Below are 19141 nucleotides of genomic sequence, written 5' to 3'. Positions count from 1 at the left end.
AAAATATATCTTTTGACATCAAAAGATATATTATGTACATTCATATGCATGTAGTACAAAGTTATTTCAATATTAAAACAGAGATTCCAATTTTATTAGAGACTAGTTTTTGCCCGCGGCTTCGCCCATATTTAAAGGAAAATAATATGACATACTAACGTACATAAATCTGAAAACTAGTACCTTCATTAGAATGGCTTTTTTTTTCGGCAGTAGGTGCAAAAAGTCAACATAGTGCTCTTCAAGTAATTATTTATTAAATTAGAATTGTGCTACAAACTAAAGTGGATTGGTGGATAGACATCAAAAGTACTTACAGTGCTACTAAAGTATTGAAGACAATCACTATTATATGCCTTAAATAGTCATATCATGCACATCCCACTGGCTAACCTTAAAACTAACTGTCACTGGGTCACTTCACATAACACAACAGCTCTCTACTGTGAATTTGGCCAACTATCAAACTGTTGTGGACACGCAGCAAGCCATTGACACTATGCTTATGAAGAAAATGCAGGATTTCGAGAACCAGCTCAAAGCTGCCGCACCCTAGGCCAGCGTCACCATTTCCCACTTGCAGGATGAATTCAATAGTTTTAAAACTCAAGTGTGGGCCATTCTCAATCTGCTCCGTCAACAGATTTCAGAGTGCCTCAGATCGCTAGATGTGGTCGACATGAGACGTTAAAGAAAGTATCTCCTTTTCACAGGCATCTCGGAGGACATTGAAAATAACCTCAGTGATGATTTGGCCACAATCTTCAAGGACAAGTTAGGAGTGCCTGAATTACTTGTGACCAGATAACATCTTGTCATCGTCTCGGCAAGTGTGTTGAGGGAAGGTGCAGGGCTGTTGGTATGCTTCAAGAATCTCTCCTTTAGATCCAGTATTTGGAGGAAAAAAGTTAATTTAAAAGGCACGCCCAGTTTATGATTCTGAGTTCCTCACTAAGCAACGCCAATCACTTTTTGTTCTGGCACGCAAGAGGCTGGGCATTCGTAACTGTTGAACGCTGGATGGTAATATCATTATCAAGCTCAAGGATGGTTCTCGACGTCGTGTCAACACAGAGGAGGACCTGGCTGATCTCCCTTATATCCCGGATAAGTCTCCAGCCGAGGGTGACCAAGTGTGCTCTCTGCCCTCCAACACGGTGGTTTGACCCACCACACCCACCCACCACCACAAAAGCAAGAGAGCTGCTAGGTTAAGGAAGTAATACCACACTCATTTGATGTTTCTTTGTATAGATAAGTAATATAATTACTATAGTTAACTCCTTATCATTTTGTTGTTATATTGTTGTAATATACCTCCTTCTCACAAAACCATTCGATTTTCTAGTTACCTCCTACAAGTATTATAACTAAATATTTTTTCACAGACAATATTACTTAATAACTTTGTTTTGATAATATGACATTTGACGTTTTTGACATTGGCATATTAGGCTATTTTCTGTGTTGCCACTTTAAAACCTGTTGTATTGTATTTAAGATAATGTAAAGTTTGGAGGTTATAATTTTTATTTTATACAGCCTATCCTAAGGATAGGTTTTAGCAATAATTTTGTACAAATGATTATTTTTTCCTCTCTTGTGGAGTTTATTATTCTACTTTGTTATATTTTTGTTATTCACTATCGTTTAATTGTAACGTTTCTGCCAATGTTTAGCCGGTGGGATGGGTGAAATTTTAAGATATTAGAATCTACTTCATTATTTATAAATATTTTATTTATTTTATATACTATATAGTAATATTTATCTTATTATTATAATAGTTTTATTCAACATATTTAATTATATCTGAAGATTATTCGTTCCATTCAGCATGCAATTTTAATACGTCTTCCATGTCTAGTAATGAATCTTTTTGTGAACCTGAAACCTTATGTAACTTATTGAACATTTCTCTTGAAAACTCGTATAGTACTTTCAATGTTTGTCACCTAAATGCACAAAGTATACCCGCGCACTACTCAGAACTTTTAGATACCTTTACCAGTACTTCTGTGCAAGCCATTTTAGTGTCTGAAAGCTGGCTTAAACCCTCTTTGATGTCACACAACTACAGCTTGCCGGGTTTTATTCTTGCAAGGAACGATCGACTGGGAAAAGGAGGCGGAAGTGTAGCAATTTACATCCGGCATGATATTTCTTTCTCTATTTTAGCCTCCTCTCCAAGCAGCAACACAGCAACCGCTGAATTTCTTTTTCTGGAGATTCAGGTGAAGCATTCCAAAGTTGTTCTTGGCGTGGTATACTGTCCTCCTTCCGTCAATTATTTCATTCCGCATCATGATTTAATTTATCTAGCATACAAGCTGAAAGTACCTAAAGCTAAGCCTGAAATAACTCGGATGCGAAACTTTGCACAGATCGACCTGGGCGCATTAGAAAGTGATGCATCGAAGGTCGACTTTTCTCCGGTGTATGTGGCGTCTTCAATTGATGAAAAAGTCTCTCACTTTAACTCCCTTACTCTTCAGTTGTTTGATGCGCATGCACCGCGCAGAGCGGTAAAATTAAAGCGGCAGCCTGCACCGTGGATTACTAGAGGTGTTCGTATAGCTATGACACGCCGTGACAGAACCTTTAGAACTTTTAAACGTGACCGGTCTGATGAGAATTGGAATGTCTACAAGTCACTTCGCAATCGCTGCAATCAAATGGTGAGAGCAGCTAAGCGTACCTATTTCTTTGACAATTTAACTAACTCTTCGCCCGCGCATATATGGAAGTTTCTCAATACTCGCAGGGCATAGGGCATCTTTGTCTTATAGCACTGTTATAGTAGGGTTGTGGCCTCTATAAGTTGTAGAAGGCTTATAGAACGGTTTAGTGCCTAAAATGCGTTTATGAATAACACTTTTTCTCAATCGTACTACAGTCAAACCTGGATATGTGAGAGCTCAAATGACCGCAATCGCTTTTTCTCTTATAGAGGTTTCTTATTAACCCGAGTTTCTAGCTTACAGAGTTACAGAAGTGGTATGTCTCATTTATAGAGGTCTATAAAAATACAGCAAATACGACAATTGTACTAGGCCGATTCTGCTAAACCAAACTTACTCTGTATTTGATTTCGTAATTTCCCAGACTCAAAAGCATTCACAATTTTTGGTTTATCACTTTAAGACAACACGTTGAGTTTTCGTTTAGATATTATAAGGAAGTACCTACAGAAACTTTCTTAACATCTGCTGTTTATGAACTGACTGTAGTAAGCTTGACAAACACGTCGGTACCTGCGCACATTTGGATTTTTGAATAGAATGAATTCCTCGAACTATAATAACAAAACAATAGCAGAAGCACATTTGGTCATTTGAAAACAATTATATTTAAGAATGAGTCATTTATTGTAAAAGTTAAGAACACCTTTAACTGTCGCTTATAGAGGTATAGGCAAGTATCAATCTTACTAAAAGAGGTGCACGCGTGGAAAATGACTGTCCCTTATACATGTTTTATATTTTTCACTTATAGATGTAATAGGAGAGAAAAATGACGGGACCTGGCAAATACTCTCATTTATAGAGTTTATTCGCTTACCCAGTTCTCACTTATGAAGGTTTGACCGTCTATCATACGCTGTTACACAGAAATACCATTTTATGCTGAGCCACCCTAGTGACCTATCCCTTTTTATAAAATATTCAATCAATAGAGTACACTGAATTTAGGTACTACACGAAATGACCATATTCTGTACAGGAGCCTACGCTACGCAGGACGCAGGCGCGGCTACAATTGAGGCTGTCAGAACCAGAGTAAGGTCGTTTGTCCACCGCACCGTCAACGAGCTGATACCGAGAACCGCGACCGATATCGGTGGTTTATTTAGTTCGATCGATATCGGCGTGTTTTATATTGCCGGTACACCGGCCCGTCAAAATCTCGGTGCCGATCTAGCGGGCACGCCGATCTACTCGAAAATTCGGCGGCCGGGATGACGGTGCTTGGGGGACGGACGAGCGGTGGACAAGCGACTATAGTAAATGTATTTTCGCTACTTCGACACTGTCATTAATTAAGTAGCGGCTCGGTGAGGGTGGCGGTGGACAAACAGGGTACAACTACAAAAACACATGATTTACTATATGAAGAAAAGCTTGAAAACTGGAAGTGCTTTGTTGGGTTCAAAGCATTCCCGGAAAACCAACAAACTCGGGATGAACTTCCTTCATACGAGTATCTACCCTAAATAGTGAATTTTGATATTTTAAGAACATCTTCATTATGCAACGTTAGTTCGGCATTCAACTGGTAAATGTAAATGGCCACTGTCACGTTATCAACGCAGATAAAATAAGAGCCCTACCTGAGATCGGTCACCTCGGAACGCCCCGGATAAACTCTTCATTCAGAAGTAGTAGATGCATGTGTGACGTAATTTGGGCCTCATACAGTAAGTGATAATACATCAATACTATCCATCCCATACAGGTTCCATGCGATTCAGTTGAGGACCCCTCGGCTTTGATCCAGCCTCTCATGGAAGATCTTATTCGTAGACTTATTTTCTAGAAGGCAAAATTTAAGTCGCACTTGGGGGACTTACGGAGCGGGCAAAGACCGTTATTATATTTTACTCTTGGCCCTCGATTTCGTTAACATCCTTTTTTCACGCAACTCTCAAAGGTTTGCTCACACCTGCTGCAGTTTTTTTAGGAACTAATCGTCACCCACTTATGGATAATTCGTCAGTTTGTGACATGCAGGCGTTAGAGTATATTTATATAACTTCTTATTTATTTTTACATTTATACGAGGCAACCTATTTTTATCTTTATTAGAAAATGCAACTGTGACTGACTTCAGGAAGGACGTGGATCCTTTGAAGGTTAAATACAGATTACTAAGAGTGGGGGCGGCCATTTACCATTATCTGGACCGCTCATGCTCAGTTAGCACTCTTAAAAAATATATTAGGCAAAGTAAAGACAGCCTGAACACGAATACTAACAACCACATGCATACAGTTTCACTTTCGGTTTACATCCACTCAATATTTCGTTATCAACGTTATTCTCTTTGCTATAAGTGTCAATTTTCTCTGCAGATTCCGTAAAACATAGCACCTATTTGTTGTGGGGGCGAACGTTTTCAACTGAAATATCTCAGTGTGAATCAAATTGCTCTCCTGTTCATACGATTCGTATCAGTCACTATATTATAATACTAATTATCAATACTTATAATCTATTACTAAAAGTCAGATCAGTCAAAATGGACAGACTTATGATAATGTCCTCCTTTCGGATTGTATTTGATTTTTTTGCTCCATCATTGTTAAATTTCTTAAACATATTGGTCATGGTAAGTATGGTTTTGTATTTCCTTTTCTTTTATAAGCAATTGGAGTCGACCATCTTAGACGTCGGGTGCGGCAATGGCGATCGGATTCATGTGAAAGGTGGTAGATTCAGCACCAGGAGGAGGTTCGACCAGGGAGGTACCACTGCCACACCCGTTTCAAAGCAGTTCTGCGTTTGCGTGAGAACGGGTGTGGTTGGCGGCTGGATATCGATCATCTCAGTTCTCAGAAATGACGCCGCATCCATCCTCGGTTAGCGACGTAGCTTCGCTTTCCCACATGATCATGTTGTCAGCAGTCTGGGGACTCATCCCAGGGACGGCAATTTGGATTTGAATTTTTAAATTTAACATAAAATTATAATATCAGACATGGATCATCGTATCAGTGGATATAATATATCATATTATATAGTCAGTAAAAGTCTGATCAGTGAAAATCACTCAGCTCTGAAGTTCAATTTTTGGCTTATAAATAACTTTTTTGCTTCAATTAAGTATGGTTTACTATTTCTCTTTTTCTTTTATATGAGATATGAGAGAATTATCTAGTCGGAACAGTTAGTATGGTTCGAAGGTGCCATCGCCACACCCACGTGTAGTGTAAAGCAGTTCTGTGTTTCACTAAAAGGGCGTGGTTGACGGCTGACTTAAATATCGACCATCTCAGTTATCATAAATGACGCCACATCTGTGTTCGGATTCAGGTGGAGTACTGTTTAGATTGAGTGGGTTATTTATGTTCATGGGCGGCAGTGGACCACTGTTAATACGACCCGACGTGAAGAGGAACTGCAACCTTATTGGAACTGTAATTGACTGTTAGGTGGAACTGTACGCTTGTTTTGCTATTTCGATTTCATAAAGCTTATCTTCATTTCAGGTACAAGCGCTGAGTACCTTAGGACTGACACTATCCGAAAACAAGTTCTTTACGCTATACGCCGAAGGAAAGGCTATGGGAGTCTTGATTACTGACGTCGCCATCTTAGCAGCTAGCGTCATCCTCGAAGCTGTAGGTGTGTTTGGAATGGTGGGAAATTTAAAACAAAATCTCAAGATTTTGCATGTGGTAAGAGGAGTTGAAGATATTAATGCCTGGTATGGATAATCAATTATTGTATTAAGTAGTGTTGGACACAGCATCACTCTCGAAGTGATAATAGTTTGGGCTACAATCAAGCTTCATTACCAAGTGCAAGTTGGAAACTTCACACGTCTTTTAATTTTTTTTTGATAACTCTTAGACGTAGGTTTCCTCACAATAATTTCTTTCGCTATTAAATCAAGTGATAATTCATTTCTAATATGCAAATATTTTTTGAAAAATCGAAGGTTTACAATCATTAGACTATCATTATTATTGGTTGTTATATTATCCGAGTACCTATTGCTTTCCTTCAAGGATTAGTTAAGGAACTTCATATTATGTAAAGGGTGTCTCAGATGCATACCCTAATTTTAAAATTTCAGTACTCCTGGCTTTTGGTGTTTCTCATGGTTCTTCAAGGGATCGTCGTCACCTACACGTCAGTACACAAAAATAGCATGATGTGCGAGGTGTCGGAGTGGTTGACGAGAGATTTCTTTTGCAACGCCACTGGAGCTGCCTTGGAACAGCAGCAAAAACTTTGGGATGACTTGCAATCTAACGTTAGTTTTTTTTTTTTTTTTACACCCCATCCCTGAATTTCTTGTATCTGAAATGTTTATCTTTCAACAACTCTATGGTTGACAGGAAGAAATCGCTTTTATGTTATGTTTAATGTATGTGAATATTTGTCATTTATTAGTTGATTTACAAAAAAGCATTTTTGTATTGTAGTACCTACATACAAAATACCTTAGTAATAAGTATATAATATTATAAGACTTATGCATTGTATTTGTGATTTAACTGCAATATTATGTAGTTTTTTGGACTTTTAAATTCTGATAGATAGGACCTGGTATTGAATTCTTGATAAAATGTTTTCTTATAGAATTGGAATATCAAATGAGCTCGCAGCCCACCTTTGGTAAGTGGTCTCTGCCAGTACATCTTAAACTTGCGAGACATAATACTCATTTGCCTCAAATGTAAGTCAGCCGGCACTTACACGCTTCTACCATACCGCGGAACTGCTTCCCGCTAGAAATGGGTGCACCGGTGGTACCTGCCCGGTCGAAGCGTTCTGGCTCTACCACCTCAAAATGAGTTGAAGTATGGTATAGTCCGCGTAAAACTGCTAGTCCGTTCTGAATATAGAAATGCATCGCGTTGATATAGCAAATTGTATGGTCACAACATCTTTTTTTTTTTTTTTTTTTATAATATAAGAGTAGCAGACGAGCATGCAGTCCACCTGATGGTAAGTGGCTACTGCCGCCCATGGACATCTGTAATCAACCCCAGATAGAATTAGATATTCCTACCTGAGGTCGGCCACAGATGCGCCGCTACCCCTGAGGACTAAGCTGGAACGCCTCGGAAAAGTCTGTCTCCCTTACCACACATCTTCAGAGCGGACTAGCAGTTTGGCGCAGACTATAACGGGGTATGTTTCAGTTCTCTAGAGTTGTAAGATGAGACCATGCTCGCCAATTGGACGGCAACATTTTACCTCTGTCTGGATGGCGATAATATCTGTAACTTCAATTGCAGTTTCTGTGCTGTGGCGTGGATGGTCCTAGAGACTACTTCATTGTGCGGAGGCCCATAAGCCAGTCCTGTTACCCTGCGGCGCAGAACAATTTACACGGAATTTGTGCGGAGTAAGCTAAACCTTTTTTTGAAAAATTGACATTTAGTTATATGTAGGTATAGAAGTTGGGAATAGCATGCAGTCCACATGATCGAGGTTAATGCCATTCGGATATCTTCTATACTTATAATAAATCTGTAGAGAGGTCAATTCTGTAAATGAAATATATTTCCAAAATAACTATCAGAGGATGATTAGGGATCGATACTGATGCCAAAAATGCAATAAGTAAAATTTGTCTGTCTGTCTGTCTGTCTGTCTGTCTGTCTGTCTGTCTGTCTGTCTGTCTGTCTGTCTGTCTGTCTGTCTGTCTGTCTGTCTGTCTGTCTGTCTGTCTGTCTGTCTGTCTGTCTGTCTGTCTGTCTGTCTGTCTGTCTGTCTGTCTGTCTGTCTGTCTGTCTGTCTGTCTGTCTGTCTGTCTGTCTGTCTGTCCGTCCGTCCGTCCGTCCGTCCGTCCGTCCAATCAATAGAAGCAGAGCAGTGAAGGGAAATGTTGGGAAAACGGGAGAAGTTACTCCACTTTTCAAGCTTTCGTCGCGTATGAAAACTTAATGGTTAAAGCTACACAGAAATGATGTATTACGGAAATGTTCTCCTTAAAATTATATAAAAATATCCGACGACAGCATATGTCTATCTTTTATGGTTGACTCACAATAACACGTGTAGCTCCCGATAGCTTAGCAATTCGAAGCTTTCTGATTATATTTGTCTGCTCCTACGTTTATAACACTCTCAGTCATCCCTAATTAAAAAAGTTGTGATAAAAGATAAGGGTTGTTTACCCTTAATTTTTTTATTTATATGGCAACACAACGTTTGCCGGGTCTAGCTAGTCTACAATAAAGTCTTCCACGAGTATCTCCCCTACAGCACTGTTGAAACCAGAACATACCAAGCAAACGCCTACTATTTGAATACCCCATTCGATGATGATTTGCATCAATTTATCAATTTGGATGTGGCTTTTTATATTTAATTTAAAATATTTTTATATTATCATACTTCATTTTTTTTTTATATAAATGTTGCAATTTTAAACATTTAAATGTATTTATGAGATTAATAAGAAGCCATGAGGCACTAAAGAAAATAATAATACTAATTGCATTACATTAGAATAAAATAAATACACAAACCTTTTGCAAAAATATATAATAGAAATAAATATAATCAAGGGGTCCGAAGTTCAAATGGCACACACCTCTGATTTTTCAGAGTTATGTGCGTATTAGAAATCAATTATCACTTGCTTAAACGGTTAAAGAAAACAATGTGTGAAAATTTGCACACCTGAGAGATTTATATAAAAAAATCTCGTAGGTATCTGAAGTCCGAAGTGAATCGCAGTTGGCCAGCGCGGTGGAATAATTCTTCTCACTCTGAGAGGAGATTTGTGCCCAGCAGTGGGACAATAATGGGTTGATTATGATGAAGAGCTTAATAATTTCCTTCGCCGTTAAAGCAAATGATAGTTAATTAAATATAAGTAAACACTAAAAAAAAAATAAAATTGATTAACTTTACCTCTTCCATCAGAAAACTCTTCCTCAAGGGATGCAAGGGCAGCATCGTCACCGTTTTGGATCATCACGAGGATAGGTTGGTCGCTATGGTCAATCTCAACTTAATTTTTGAGGTAGGGTTGCTACCCGTAGTATATCGTATATAGTACTGTAATATAGATTACCTAATATATATTAATAATATATAAATAATTATATTACAAAATCGACAGAAGCCAATAGACAGTAAAGTGTGAACAATATGGAGAAGCAATAGGTATTCGTAAAGTTTGTCGCGCGGTTGCCTAGCAACCGTCATGTACCTGTGACCACCTGTAGGTAATTACTGCAACCCTTGATATCGAACTAGCATTTAATTAACCCTACTAGTTGCTGTGAAAAATGGCGACATTATGTAGGTGAAATGTAACTGTAACTGGATATTTTTTAAGAAAAGAATCTACACTCTTTAAATTTCCTTAAGTCGTGGGTGTCATGGTCATACGTAAAAGCAATTATAAATATGAACAACGATATATCATCAAGTAAGTGCTCAGTCGGGTGTCGAGCCTGGAATAAACTGAAAGCTGGTAGAATCAGTATATTTCGATCGAGTACTACAGCTCGACTGATTGCCAGCGTGAAGCAGTTCTTGCTTTGGCTTTGATGTGGATGCCGATTGCCAGCTCACTTACCTACATGTGAGGCGACCATATTACCCAAGATGTGTTTGTTTTAATTTACTTCGAGTAACTATAACTAAGCAGAAAAAAATATTTTTGTAACATTTTAAACTTGTTTCTTTTTTACAGGCCTTCTGTTTACCGTTTTCATTCTATATGGTTAAATATGGACCAATACTTCTGGAAACCGATGTTGACCTGTCGCAATATATATTATAATTTAAAATATATATTATAATTACCGTGGAAATTGTTATAATACTCGTAGAAAAGCACTGTATGATCTGAATATTAAACTTTATTGCACTTATATTCGTGTTTTATTTATACTCCTATAAATTCATCCGAATACACCTCCTTACCAAGGACTACTCAAGCAGCGTTTTAATTTCTCCACGTATCCCATGACCGATCCCTTCGCTCTTCTGAAAACCTTGCTCTCTTTACTCCTTCCCACTCTACACATCATCATCTTTTGATTGAACGTCTTTTGATTTTGAAGCAGATACCTACTATGAAACTTTGTATTTGGCTTTCTGGATAAAAATAATAAAACGCCTATTTCACCGTTTTTGGAAATTCTACTTCAGCTTTCAGTGCAATCGGGTTTTTGATTTTTTAATTAATTACTTGTTTTATTAACTTGTGTATTTGTAGCGTAGTAGGAGTAGCAGATGAACATACAGTCCATCTTATGGTAAGTGGCTACTGCCGTCCATGGACATCTGTAATGGACCCCAGATAGGATTAGATATTCCTACCCCTACCGCCGCTGCCCCTGAGGCCTAAGCTGGAACGCCTCAAAAAGTCTGTCTGTCTTACCACACCCTTCAAACCTTAACACAGCAGCGCCTAACACCGCTGTTATTAGGTAGAAATAGGTGTGGCGGTGGTGCCGCCGGAATCGAACCATATAGGGTTCTATGTAGTGTAGGCAATTAATTAATTGAAGTATTTACCGTCGATACATTATAAAATTAAAGCGATTCAAACATTACTCGTAAAGCAATTTTCCGATTTTATTATTTTTTCTGGAAAGACTTGAACAAAAAAAAAATTACAAATACATCAAAAGTGTACCCTTAGTATGTGTTTTTATGTTTTTACAAAAAATGACTGTTTTTGTATTTGCTTACGTATTTGCCCGTTTCCTATCAGCGCCCCTAGCATACTGTATCAGAACTGATTGGAAATATATTCGATATAAGTAAAAAAATACAAAAATAGTCACTTTTGTAAAAACTCATCCTAAGGGTAATGTCGTTTTAAAAAGTTCAAATACTTCGAAAGCTTTTCTATATATTCTGTGCAACCTGTGTGTCATCGTCAACCCATTACTGTCCCATATTTGACCACGGGTTTCTGCTCAGAGTGAAAGAGATATATCTAGGTCATAGTAAGGCGCCGCGCTGGCTATGTACCTATTGTATTGGTAGACAAGCGACATCAGACCTATATTTATCCTTACTAGTACGTACCTATTAAAAACGCTGTACGGGTATAATGATATATCAGTTGTCAGATCGCTTATACTAGAGCTGCATTCACAATGCACTTCACATGTTAGGTTCCCATTCAGATCATTTATAATTCAAAATACTGCCGCTAAACCTTCGTACACCCTTTCATTAGATACCTTCAAGCAATTTGAATTATTTGCAACTGCGATCGATACTAAACTAATTGGTACTAGAACACGCGACAAAATATTGAAAATTTTCTGCTGTTCCATAATAATTTCTATTTCTCATGTACAAAGCCTATAGCGACAGCAACTGAAATAGTTTAAAATTCTACCGCAAACAACTATATTTAAAAGCTAGTACAACGGATACTAAACTTTATTTCGTGGTCGTAGGGTTTTCTGGGTCAGTAAGTGTTTAATGGTTTCAGAACAAAGGAAGTCCGAAGACTGTCTAGCGTTGGGAAAAAGACATCTGAATTCCCACGTTTATTTCTAAATATGGACATACATTGACGAGAGAAGCAGAGAGCGGGTGAATATTATTTTGGTCTAAAATCTAAACTAGGAATTACCGTAAGCCATTCATTTACTGGACGAAAAGTATTTAACTTAAGTTTTTCAAAAATGTATAGTGTTTGGATTGGTTCAAAAGGGAAGGTGAAGGACCTTCCCACTTCGAACAACTTCTTCTAGTATATTATTTATTAGTATCTTCTAGTTATTCGGATCTTCTTCTAGTAATTATCATGCAATCTTCTGAATTAAAGATTTTATTAATTAATTGTTAATAATTCAAAATATTACTTTTTATGAGTGTAAACATATAGTTAATAAATAAACGTAAATACATACATGTAGGTCGCGAATACGGTTGACGACGTATTCTTTAAATATGGTTACAAGTTATGTATATAAAATATGCATAAGGTAGAATCAAAACCTAAATTGTATTGGAAATTACCAGTGAACACTCCTCAAGCAATAATCTTGTGTAAAATTATCAGCAAGACAAAAGTCGACACGCTTCTGTGTTTTGATGTTTCTGTCAGGCAGATTTTTCAAGAAAAAGAGAAGAATTACATCTGTGAAGGACACTAAATCTATTTTTATTGAAATTAAAACTTAACATTAATTATTCTTATTTTGGTTTATTATATGAGTTAGTTACATAGATATAATTAGATTAATTAAAGTGTTGCGGCGCACCTTAGGCCCTAAGGCCTAGGGAAAGGCCTATGTGCAGCAGTGGAATGATAAAGGCGATGGTAATGATTGTTGTTCTGCGGCTTGCAGAGATTTATCTGTAAAGATTTACCAAGAACTATACTTACCTAATTCCACGTAGGTAGATAAATGACTGACTTATTCGCTTACTCTCTATTCTCCGCTACGTCTATGACTCTATCCGCTGTAAATACTGACCGACCGCCCTTAACATGCATCGGCCGATATAAATTCAGGCTTCACTAATGTGGCGTTACAGTTATCGGACACACCGGAACGGCGACACCTGGCGGCGGCACGATGAAGTCTCGCAGCGTCAGATGCATGAAGTTCTTCCTTACTCTCTTCAACATCATATGTATTGTGAGCATCTCTTTCTAACATTACTATTAGAGCTTTTAATGTGTTGCCATGTCGTTTTGCATGATTGCGGATTGGGGAAATTTCAGTATTATTTGCAATATTGGGAAGAATACAAAGTTTATGTAACATTTATTTGTCACTGCTTTTACTGTAGATGACTCAAAACTTAGCTTTTGATGTTTGCATTTTCTCAAAACTGAGCAAAAACGTCGTATGTGCTAGTGTGCGCTGTGTCACTTATGTTTTCATAAAATTGTGTCATAATATATGTTAAGTGTATTATGTACTGTGTAATGTGTGTAATGATTTCGTTTAAATAATGTGTACTTACGTAATTGTTATTTTTGCTATCTCGTATTATACTTGATAGCAAAAATTGATCGGTACTGACTTGTAATGGCGCATGTGTTACAATTTTCCGGTGAAAATGATCACCTTCGCAATATCGATTATTGATTTTGTGTGTACTTATTGAATTTCTATTGTATGTGTGTAACAGACGAACCAACCGTTCCTGTAATATGTGGTGTTCAGCTATCATAGCCACAAACAATATATCAAATCAAATAGGACAAGAGCGTCCTAACATCAATTTCAGTCGCTATTTATAGATGTTTGATATGCGTGAAGATTAAATCGTTACCTATACGGTCAAGGAGAAATTTAAAATTTAATTCAATTTTAAATTTGAAAAACTTGTACCAAAATTACAGAAAACTGTAAATCAAAAATGGCTAAAAGGTGGTACCGTCGCGGTGGAACCACGAAGGGTTCTGCCTGAAAGCCCTAGTACTTCCAAGCCCTCATTGTACATAGTCGATCGATAGCAAGTTTAAAATAACTATTGATCGCTGGCTCCACTTCACCAAGGACCGCTGAATAATAAATGTACTGTTGCACTCTTCAATTATAAATGAAATCGTACTTGAATTTATTGATTTGAGGTTTATTTTGAAGGTGGTAGAACCCTTTGTGGTTCGACTCCGGCGGCACCACCGCCACACCTATTTCTACCTAATAACAGCAGTGTTAAGCGCTGCTGTATTCCGGTTTGAAGGGTGTGGTAAGGGAGACAGACTTTTCCGAGGCGTTCCAGCTTAGTCCTCAGGGGTAGCGGCGCATCTGTGGCCAACCTCAGGTAGGAATATCTAATCCTATCTGGGGTTGATTACAGATGTCCATGGGCGGCAGTAGCCACTTACCATCAGGTGGACTGCATGCTCGTCTGCTACTCTTATATTATAAAAAAAAAATTGAGGTTTACTTGCGTTACTAACTATGAATAATTCTCTTTTACTTCTGAAAGGTTATTAAAGTAGTACTTATAACTTTTTGAAATTGAAAGTTTCTTGCCTTTTTTATTCTCTTTATTTTTATGAAGTATAATTAAATATATGTTCCTGATTTAAAACATTTGATTTAGATTTGATCATATTTGCGTCGTTTCTCGATGAATATCCTTCAATTTAAATTTATTTTTATATAGAGAAAATTAATTTTAATTTATTTTAATTAATAGCAGATCAAGATTTTTTGTATTTAATAAGAATGGCCCATTTATTTACTGTTCTTTTTTTAGATTTTAGATAACTCAACTATTATCGGAACATTCGAAATATTTTAGTAAATGCGAATGGGAAATATGTTTTATACTTTTTGGATTTTAGAATTTTCGAAAAACATATAGAACCGGTCACACTTTAATTAACTTATTTAGTAGTAACTTCGTAGCTCCTGATAGTTTTGTGAAGCTGCTAAACTACTATTAAACATCATGTGCTAAGTGCTTTCATCCATTAGGCTTTGAAGGTCAGTTGTTGAATATAGACTTACTTTATTTGACACCTCTATCTATTATACGTACGCCTATTCCTGAACTTTAAAAACTTTTAACAAAGTGGTTCGTAATTATCATGATAAAGCCTACCTTCATTATCATTATTGGAAAAACTTCTTTGGTTTTTTCATTATGAGGCATTAACCTTCGATACAAACATGTACTATAAAGTATTTTTAATCGTTATTTACGACAGTATATTTAACTTACTTATACAGTAAGTTATTGTTATTTGCTACTTAAATTATATTTACCTCAAAGTTTATTTTTAAATGGGTGTAACTTAATAGTCTCTACATTTATAATTTGTATACTTCAAACTAAAATGTAAGCTTCGAAAAGACTTATTTTATATCTTTTAATATATTTAAGTATCTTTACGGTACGGCTCAAAAAAAATAAAATGAACTTACAAATTAAAACGAACATTCATTAAACTGAGAATATACCTAGATAGATAACTGATTTGTGTTTTATTTTTAAGTACTTATGTATAACTAAATTATGTAATAGTTTGTATCCCAAATAAAAATACTTAGTTAATATAAGGATATCTTAATCAGCTCTTCGGCTTAATCCTGATGGCGATCTGCGTGATCAACATGCGGGATCGTAAGGCCAGGCCGGAGCAGTCGGCGTTGTCCCGCGGCGTGCTCTCCTTCCTGCTGACGCTGGGCCTAGGCCTCGTGGTCACGGCCGTGCTGGGCAGCGTTGGCGCCTTGAGGGAACACGTCAAGATTCTTTATGTGGTAAGTATAAAAGGTACTACCGCCGTCGTTACTCGTATTTCTATTAGGTGACCATTTTAGTCCTCAGGAGTACAACGCATTTTTGATCGGCTTCTGGTAAAACCACTACTCTATGTGCAGTTGGTCATAGGTGTCCATAGAGGAGTAGCGATTTTTTTCCAACGTTAAAATAGTTCCAGAAACGGTTTTTTTTTCAAATAAATGTAAATGTAAAAAAATGTAAAAAGCTAAATTATTATTTGGAAATTATGAATTTATGTAAATTCCTTTTTTATAATTTTGAAAAGTTTATAGATAGGTACAATAAATGAAACTACTTACTACAAAATAAAAATTATGTTTCATATCTAATAATTAAAAAAAATACGTCCATAAAAAACTAAAAATACGCCATAATATTTCTTTTTCCTAATTGATACACAAAATATTAAAGTAAATTAGTTAAAAAAAATGTTTCCGCCCGGGATCGAACCGGGGGCCTTCTGCGTGTTAGGCAGATGTGATAACCGCTACACCACGGAAACTTGTAAAGAAGTCTGCAAATATACGAACACTTACCACTTCATTCATTTCATTCAGTACTAAAAAGTAAATGTCAACCAGATACTGGCCACATATTATACTGGTTTTATAATTAGAACACATTCGTACTTTTATCTGTAGTGTTATATCTTTATTGTATTTTTTTTTTTTTTTTTTTTTTTTTTATATGTAACCTAACGATAAGGCAGACGGGCTGCCTGATGGAAAGCAGTCACCGTCGCCTATGGACATTTGCAACACCAGAGGAGTCGCCAATGCATCGCCGGCTATGAAGGAGAGCTCTTTTTACACCCCTCTTGAAGAGCCCCATGTCATAGTCCTGAGGGAATACCTCAGGAGGAAGTTCATTCCACATTTTGCACGTACGCGGCAAAAATGATCTATTAAACCGAACCGTGGAGGACCGCCACGGGTCCAGTTGATGTGGATGGAACTTCATCCTTCGGCGAGTGGTGCGATGAAGGAAAGGCGACGTAGGTACCAGATCAAACAGTTCCTCAGAACACTCACCATTGTAAAGTCGGTAGAACACGCAGAGGGAACCTATGTCCCTCCGAAGGCTTAAGGGTTCTAACCGATCAGAGATCACTGGGTCATCGACGATTCGCACCGCGCGTTTCTGTACGGAGTCAAGTGGGTTAAGTTGGTATTGTGGTGCCCCTGCCCAGAGATGCGAGCAGTACTCCATGTGGGGCCTCACTTGCGCTTTATAAAGCAGCAGGAGTTGCCCCCCAGTGAATTCATATGTAATATTGTAAGACTCAGATCATATAATTATATCAGACGATTGTACGACTTGTTGGATGTGGCGATTTCGTTAAAACAAGTTTTTAATAAACAACTAATACTATGAAGTCCAACCACGTTATTTCTGTGGCGGACTGTGGCTCACCTTTTTAATTTTTAGATTAAATCGGCACCCAAAAGTGGCATGGTAATGGATCAATGATGAAGTCTTTCAATTAATGTAATAATAATAATAATGAATTATAAAGTGTCCATACCTATAGATAACATTATTTGCAGCACGCCTGCTTCTTCGTATTCCTGGTGTCGGTGGAAGTGGTGGTGGCAGTGGGGGGTGCGGTGCTCAGCGCCTGGGTGGGGGGTAGTAGCGAGCTCCGCGTCCAGTTCTACAAGAACTCTACCATCGAGGAGGAAGGTGCTCACCATACTGTATTGTGGGACACTTTGCAATCTGAGGTGATTGGACAATCACTTTTTATACATAAACAATTTTTTATACATACCTTACTTACTGTAATGAACTTGAAATGGGAATATACATTTTAACCCTTTATAAAAATAATATTGACTATGACACTCGTACCTTGTATACCGTAAAAAACCGTCTATTTTGACATCTACAAACATGTGTCTGCTTTGGATATAATCATTAATTCTCAACTGGTTATTTATAGTATGATTTGATTCAATAAAAAAACAACTTCTACATCACACTATTTTTAATAGAATCAGTGCTGTGGCGTCGACGGACCACAAGATTACGCCATATTGAATCGCGATGTACCCGCATCTTGCTGCGCCCGCGCACACCCGCTCCGCGAGGGCGGCGCGCGGCGTCAGTTGCACGCCACCTGTCTCACGGAGCGGGCATATTATGTGCGAGGTTGTGAAGAGGTTTTACGACAGAAAAAAGCTTTTAAAGGAAATATCTTCATAACGATTGGTGTGATTTTTACGCTGCTAGAGGTTGGTATTTTTTATTTAGGAAAAAAACTCTTGGTTTATTTTTATTCATATTACTATTATAGTTAAAAAATATCGGTTTTTGAAGGTTTTAGATCATACTGAATTAAACATTTTAAACATGGCATAATTTTGGGTTAATTTATAATAAAGTGTGTTTTTAAATAAATATTCACTAAAGTTGTTTGCAAAAATGCTTCGAGTAGTGACTGGTTAGAAATGTAATGTAAGTTGATTGATATTTCCTAATGAAACAAAAACGTTTTCAGTTATTTTCTTTTCAGGTTGTCTGTATCATCCTAGCTCTATGGATGGCCAGAACCGTGAGAGCTGAACGTCGAAAGCTTCAAGAGAATCTACAAGCACACTTTGAAAGTTAAGGTGTAGTATTATATAAGCTTTGACTTTGGTAAATATCATTAGTGTTTATTTAGTAAGTATCTCTTTAGATGTATATTATTTTGGGTGTCTATACAAATCTCATATTTTATATCACATTTTGACGTCACAATTGTTAATAGGACACGTACACGAGGACAATTATTGATAGTCTAAAATCATGAAGTAAATAGGCATTTACACATTTTACTACTGGTTAATCGTACACTTTTTTGTAATAATAGTACGGTAATAATTAAGAGCTTTGGCAAGCAACTAAATACAAAACAACTAAATACTTTTACATTTTTTTAAACGCAATAAACAGAATAAAGTAGATATCTTTCGTAGATGGAAATAGAGTTAGAGACGTATACTTAACGTCATTATAGAGTAGAGGAATTAATATCTGTATGTACAGTCATAAAGAGGGACAAACAGACTGAACGAAATATATAGTACTTTAATACATATATTGAAAATGTGCTTTTTTGTAATACAAGCACTATTTTTTTCTGATCTGATCACAGTATTTTTGGCCAATTACAAATTATTTTTTACAAATTTATTCTTAACTTATTTAGCAAGTATTTCTAGGGAATATTATCAGGATAT

At 37.0% G+C, this 19141-nt stretch overlaps 1 protein-coding gene and 1 non-coding gene across 2 annotated transcripts; one reads left to right on the top strand and one right to left on the bottom strand.

The window, feature by feature from the left end:
- The first annotated feature begins 5590 nt into the window (after window positions 1–5590).
- On the top strand, window positions 5591–19141 carry LOC140753084 (uncharacterized). Its single transcript, XM_073087461.1, has 11 exons — window positions 5591–6136; window positions 6209–6397; window positions 6799–6978; window positions 7970–8079; window positions 9609–9708; window positions 10387–10460; window positions 13201–13309; window positions 15710–15895; window positions 17465–17641; window positions 17912–18151; window positions 18433–19141. The coding sequence occupies exons 1-11, from the start codon at window positions 6005–6007 to the stop codon at window positions 18526–18528; spliced, it is 1593 nt and encodes a 530-aa protein (XP_072943562.1). The 5' UTR covers window positions 5591–6004; the 3' UTR covers window positions 18529–19141.
- Window positions 16347–16419, bottom strand: TRNAV-AAC (transfer RNA valine (anticodon AAC)). Its single transcript has one exon. It is a non-coding gene; the product is annotated as a tRNA-Val (tRNA).

This window comes from Epargyreus clarus, unplaced genomic scaffold (assembly GCF_041222505.1).
Source record: "Epargyreus clarus isolate Ecla_fem2 unplaced genomic scaffold, WU_Ecla_fem_2.2 ptg000026l, whole genome shotgun sequence".
NCBI lineage: Eukaryota > Metazoa > Arthropoda > Insecta > Lepidoptera > Hesperiidae > Epargyreus > Epargyreus clarus.
Note: the sequence above shows the minus strand (reverse complement) of the source record. Positions and strands in the feature narration are given on the sequence as shown.

Bases quoted from the DNA above. Each gene is read 5' to 3' on its own strand.
- LOC140753084 (XM_073087461.1), top strand. From the start codon at position 6,005: ATGACGCCACATCTGTGTTCGGATTCAGGTGGAGTACTGTTTAGATTG. The intron at 6,137-6,208 runs GTAATTGACTGT...TCTTCATTTCAG, and splicing joins ACTGCAACCTTATTGGAACT to GTACAAGCGCTGAGTACCTT. The intron at 18,152-18,432 runs GTTGGTATTTTT...TTTTCTTTTCAG, and splicing joins TGATTTTTACGCTGCTAGAG to GTTGTCTGTATCATCCTAGC.